The 6,332-nt window shown below is 35.3% G+C and overlaps 2 protein-coding genes across 2 annotated transcripts; both read right to left on the bottom strand.

Annotated features, from left to right (window-relative positions):
• Positions 1 to 406: 406 nt before the first annotated feature.
• Positions 407 to 1,784, bottom strand: LOC108599289 (fibrinogen-like protein 1). Its single transcript, XM_017986088.2, has 2 exons — positions 690 to 1,784; positions 407 to 631 (listed from the first exon to the last, which is right to left on the bottom strand). The coding sequence occupies exons 1-2, from the start codon at positions 1,757 to 1,759 to the stop codon at positions 520 to 522; spliced, it is 1,182 nt and encodes a 393-aa protein (XP_017841577.2). The 5' UTR covers positions 1,760 to 1,784; the 3' UTR covers positions 407 to 519.
• Positions 1,785 to 2,931: 1,147 nt separating this feature from the next.
• Positions 2,932 to 4,179, bottom strand: LOC108599283 (ficolin-2-like). The gene is made up of 2 exons (XM_017986081.2): positions 3,170 to 4,179; positions 2,932 to 3,109 (listed from the first exon to the last, which is right to left on the bottom strand). Exons 1-2 carry the CDS (start codon positions 4,159 to 4,161, stop codon positions 2,998 to 3,000), a joined length of 1,104 nt encoding a protein of 367 aa, XP_017841570.1. The 5' UTR covers positions 4,162 to 4,179; the 3' UTR covers positions 2,932 to 2,997.
• Positions 4,180 to 6,332: the final 2,153 nt, after the last annotated feature.

Genomic DNA, 6,332 nt, shown 5'->3' with positions numbered 1-6,332 from the left:
GAGCTGGAGTGTGCTGATAAGATTTAACTTTGTGTATAATGGGCAAGTGCAGAGATAGGAGGGCAACATGATTGTGCTACGAATAGAAAATAGATAGTAATCGTAGCTGCTTATAGAATAAATATTAAATATTATAGAGTTTTGATATTCATTGCTCGACACTCAAAAACTTTGCGCATTGCATATAAAAATGTTTGAAATATATTTTGCTAATTCTTTTATAACTAAGCAGATAAGCAAGCATAAAAGAGACGTTAAATAAAATGCAAAGTGTAGCAAGCAACAAAGAAAAAAAAAACAGACAAGCCAAACTAAAATATATAAGCTAAGTTAATTCTGTTGTTTTCTTTTTATTGAAACAGCAAATGAAAGTAAAGAATGTGTTGGAGTAAATAATAATGCTCATTATTTACTTTATTTCAAATTTCAAATTACACATGACTCAATTATTGGGAAAAGAAATTAGTCGCAACAATTAGAATTATAGTCGCAATTGTGATTTAAAACGTTCTCTCTTCTTCAGATGAAAGGACGAATGAGCATATGAACACTTTTAAGTCCGTCCCACCCAGTCCAAGTTACACCGAGCTCACTATTTGCTTTAACTTTAAAGTAAACTCCATTTAGATTGCTGCAGATAAGGAAATTTTAATTTTGTTTTTTAATATTGCAAGCTTTTAAAAACATACCACCAGGAACATTTTATGTCCATGTACCACCAACCTCCATTCCGCTTATGGGTCGCACAGTTACCCTGCGGCCATAAGTCATTATCCCGATCGCGAGTTGTAAATTTCATACGTTCATTATATCTTAATTCATCCCTACTGTTGTTAAACGCCCTGAATGCACCCAGCGATTCCAATTTAAATTCACTATCCTCGCTTCCCACTCGAAAATTGTCATAGCTAGCTGCAAACCATTTGCCATCAAACGTTCCCATGTAAATGAACAATTGTTGTCGCTGTTCTTTTGTAATGTGGTGGATCTTGTGCAAACCCAAAAAGAAATCCCCATCGAAGGATCCAAAGCCGTCACGATAAGTGTCCCAATCCCGATCAAAGTCCTCGTTGCCAAATGCTCGTCGCTGAATCATTAGCCAGCCCTTACCCTCATGTTTGCCATCAAAGCAAAGCACATTATATGGCATGTGACCAGGCAGATGAATCCTATATTTACCAGGATGGCCCATATATGCCATACAACTAGAAGCCTTGACAGTCAGCTCTGCCAAATCATTAATTGAACTTATTACCTTCATTATTTCAGATGGCATATTCTCTAATCGGTCTTGCAATTGCTGTTTTTTATTTGTCTTTATACGGAGTTCGTCGGAACATGTTTCCAGCTTCCTTAGTAGCTTAAATTGTTTTTTTCGCTCTCTCTCACATGTTGTTAAATTTTCTCTTGTTTTGCCATCAGTTGAAATTTGATGTTTTAGCTTTCTTATTTCATTCATTAAACTATTATTAGTTAATTCCATATTAGATGTCGTTGGCTGTAAATTCTTTTTCTTATCTTCCATACGTGGCTTTTCCTTTAAACGATGAATTACATCATCATCATCATCATCATCATCATCATCAACGTGGTAGTTTCGTCTCTCTGTATTGTACAAATACCTGCGGTGCAAAGGGGATTTCATGCGCTTGGGTGAGGTGTTGCTGCTCACAACAATATTACTGAAGCCTGAAGCTTCAAGGACTCCATTTAGAGCCCATATGAAAACAATTAAAGGAGTATAATGTTTGCACTTCATTTTAATGAAAAACTCTCACTCTTCCACTCTTTTCAATCTGAAATCAACTTATGACTGCAAATAAAATTTATTGATTTGGCAAAATAAATTTATTTTAAATGCGGCATAAACGTGACTAATTAATGTTTCAAAACAATTTTAATTTACATGCTTTAATAGATTATAGTTTATTTACAGCTGTGGGCTTACTGTGATGCTTTGTTATTTCATTGTTTTAGTTATCGTTTGCTCTAAGATTCTCTAAGATCTGCAATATGATATTTTAGTTTTTTATGTTCTGCATTTATTCAGAAATTTATCTACTTTATTTAAATGAGCTGGAGTGTGCTGATAAGATTTAACTTTGTATATAATGGGCAAGTGCAGAGATGGGAGGGCAACATGATTGTGCTACGAATAGAAAATAGATCTGATGAGAGTGTCGTAGTAATCGTAGCTGCTTATAGAATAAATATTAAATATTATAGAGCTTTGATATTCTTTGTTGGACGTTCAAAAACTTTGCGCATTGCATATAAAACTGTTTGAAATATATTTTTGCTAATAAAGTATAGCAAGCAACAAAGAAAAAAAAACAGTCAAGCCAAACTTTCATATACTTTTCGACAAGCGCATCGAAGTAAACAAAAGCAAGCGCAATTCGCTGTCAATATAGAAAATTGCATATATATATAATATATATATATAGTTAATGAGTCTGTTACATACAATTGCACAACTTCATTATACCCTAATTAATTGTGTAACGGCATGCCGCACTCCCAGCAGTTTGAGTTACGCGTCCATGGTCAACGCACTTGGCATCTGCGCAGGCTGCTGTAAGTGCAACAGCCCAGCAGCGGCAGCCAGCAGCAGCAGCGTTGATTGGCTCTACATTTCAATGTGGCAAAGCTGCTAGAGTTGCTTGAATATGGAGCAAACTTGCCACACCAATTGGCTTGAACTTAGCTTAAACTTTTAGTTGAAGACCAGTTTGTCTGGCAGATATCTCTAAAAAATGTTAGGCAATTGAATTCATTGAAACTAAAATATATAAGCTAAGTTAATTCGGTTGTTTTTTTTTTTATTTAAACAGTAAATGAAAGTAAAGAATGTGTTTGAGTTTTTTTTTGAATGTTCATTATTTACTTTATTTCAAATTTCAAATTACACATGACGCAATTATTGGGAAAATAAATTAGTCACAACAATTAGAATTATATTCACAGGCAATTGTGATTTAAATCGTTCTCTCTTCTTCAGATTAAAGGACGAATAAGCATATGAATCGTTTTAAGTCCATCCCACTCATCCCAATGTATACCCTGCTTACTAGTTCCTTTAGTTTTAGAAAATTTTCCATTTGGATTGCTGCAGATAAGGAAACTTTAATTAATTTTATGTTAATATTGCGAGCTTTTAAAAACATACAAATAGGAACAGCGCTTGTACCAAAAACCTCCACTCTGATGCTCAGTCGCACAGTTACCCACCTCCCATAAGCCATTATCCCGATCGTGAGTTGTAAATTTCATATGTTCATTGTATCTGAAGGTATCATTGTGAATTTCGTTAAACCCACTGAATGCACCCAGCGATTCCAATCTAAATTCACTATCCTCGCTTCCCACTCGAAAATTGTCATAGCTAGCTGCAAACCATTTGTCCTCAAAGGTTTCCATGTAAATAAACAATTTTTGTCGATGTGCATGTGTAATGTGGTGGATCTTGTGCAAACCTAAAAAGAAATCGCCATCGAAGGATCCAAAGCCGTCACGATAAGTGTTCCAATCCCTCTGAAAATCCTCGTTGCCAAATGCTTGTCGCTGAATCATTAGCCAGCCCTTACCCTCATGTTTGCCATCAAAGCAAAGCACATTATGTGGCATGTGGCCAGGGACATGAATCCTATATATACCAGGATTGCCTATATATACTAGACAACTAGAAGCCTTGACATTCTGCTCTGCCATATCACCAATTTTTTCTGCTACCCTCATTATTTCAGATGGTATTTTCTCTAATTGGTCCTGCAATTGTTGGTTTTTCTTTGTCTCTATACGGAGATTTTCGGAACATGCTTCCAGCTTAGTTGAATCATCAGTTGCACTTTGAGCTCTTAGCTTGGTTATTTCATTCTTCAAATTATTATTAGTTTCTTCCAGAGCTGCTATTTTAGGTTTCTCACGCTGTAAATTTATTTCTTCCATACGTAGCTCTTCCTTTAAGCGATTAATTAGAGCATCATCAATGTACCACGATTGTCTCCCTGTATTGTACAAATACCTGCGGTGCAAAGGGGATTTCATGCGCTTGGGTGAGGTGTTGCTGCTCACAGCAATTTTACTGAAGGCTGAAGCTTCAAGGACTCCATTTAGAGCCCATATGAAAGCAATTAAAAGAGTATAACGTTTGCACTTCATTGTAAAGAAAAACTCTCACTCTGCCTCTCTCTTCGATCTGAAATCAACTTATGACTGCAAATAAAATTTATTGATCAGGCAAAATTTATTTTAAATGCGGCATAAACGTGACTAATTAATGTTTCAAAACAATTTTAATTTACATGCTTTAATAGATTATAGATTATATATACAGCTCTGGGCTTGCTGTGATGCTTTGTTATTTCATTGTTTAAGTTATCGTTTGCTCTAAGATTCTCTAAGATCTGCAATATTATATTTTAGTTTTTTATGTTCTGCATTTATTCAGAAATTTATCTACTTTATTTAAATGAGCTGGAGTGTGCTGATAAGATTTAACTTTGTGTATAATGGGCAAGTGCAGAGATGGGAGGGCAACATGATTGTGCTATGAATAGAAAACGACCTTGTCAAATTAGTGGCCAAAAATATGCGACAAAGCGAAAGAAATATATAGAGCTTTGATATTCTTTGTTGGACGTTCAAAAACTTCTCGCATTGCATATAAAAATGTTTGAAATATATTTTGCTAATTCTTTTATACCTAAGCAGATAAGCAGAGATAAAAGAGACCTTAAATAAAATGCAAAGTGTAGCAAGCAACAAAGGAAAAAAAACAGGCAAGCCAAACTTTCATATACACTTCGACTAGCGCATCGAAGGAAACAAAAGCAAGCGCAATTCGCTGTATATATAGAAAATATATATATATATATATAGTTAATGAGTCTGCTACATACAATTGCACAACTTCATGATACCCAAATTAATTATTTATCGTCAAAGTGTATAAAAAATTGCTGTTGCTAACTTTGTTCTGAACTTTAAATAAATATTTTTGACTTTAGCCAGTCAGTAGCGTGGCTACAAAAGTTTTTAAATAAAATACAAAAACACACACACACATATGCAATATACTAAGCAGCAAAGGACACATTGACTACAACAAAATGGAAAGAAAATGCGCTGAAATAATGGGCCCAAATGGGCCTTGGCATTACTCGTAAGTCGAGTTTAAGCAGGCAGCAGGGAGATGTGAAGCTCAAGGATATGAGCACGCATAAAATTTAATGCCTGCTGCTTGTGGCAAGAGTTTGGCAGCAAGAGTTGCGCCAAAGGATATGTCAAATAGCTACGGCTCGGCTTTGGGTTTGGTTGCTGCTGCTGTTGCATGTGCTTCACTGTTGCATTATGAATGCCGCATAATTTAAGCGGCAGCGGCTGTCCAGTTGCAAAAGTTGCAACGCTGCTTTAACGTAGCCTTTACTACTTTCAACTTTGTTGTACTTCAAGTGTTTGCAGCGTCTTCAACGCTTATACATATGTTTAAAAGTTGAGTTAGTTTGTGTGGTCAAGTGGGTGCGTGCCCTGTCCTGTCCTGTTGCTACGATTTTCGGGCTTGAAACTTGCAGTAGTTGCTACAAGTGCTGTGTCCTAACTGCAATCGACTTGCCTTGAACGTGCCAAATGACAGGATATTAGATGCATAAGTAAGTGGAGGCTGATGCATGCACATGCTGTGGCTAATGCCTATTAAATAAAGCAGCTAACTCGTTTTTAAAGCTTTTACACTGATTGCTGTAGTACTAGTTCTCTTTGCTTGATTAAATGCCTTTTGACTATTTTAAAATTTAAATTGCTTGACTGATTGATTCGCATGTCAATATGCTAGTACTTACTTTTTTATATTTTTTCTTATTGTCTGGCTAAAAAATAATGCATAATAAACATTTCATTGTTTGATTACACTATCCATGGCCAAATGACAAAATGCTACGTGCACAGGAAGCGAGCATAAAAAAAAAAGAAAGCAGCACAAAGGACAACGCTCAGTAAAATCTGCACTGCACTATAGCAACCGATATGCTTACTATATATATATACACAATGAAAATCTAATCTATTTTTGATGAATCGCAATTGTAAATTTCAACAATAGCCAAAGTATAAACTTCAACAAGGCCAACTCACAAAATTATTGTCCACAAAAATTTGTTTGCAACTGTGTGTGTGTGGTCTACAATAAGTTTATGCATATTATTAGTTATGCAGTGTGGTTTGCAATAAGACGAAACAAATGCTTATAGAAAATATTAGAGCGCTAGAAATAAGAAAACTATAAGAAAATAGTTAGAAAAAAATAGTGAGCAGCTTTAAATCTAGAAAGTAAT

The sequence above is a fragment of the Drosophila busckii genome, chromosome 3L (assembly GCF_011750605.1).
Source record: "Drosophila busckii strain San Diego stock center, stock number 13000-0081.31 chromosome 3L, ASM1175060v1, whole genome shotgun sequence".
NCBI lineage: Eukaryota > Metazoa > Arthropoda > Insecta > Diptera > Drosophilidae > Drosophila > Drosophila busckii.
Note: the sequence above shows the minus strand (reverse complement) of the source record. Positions and strands in the feature narration are given on the sequence as shown.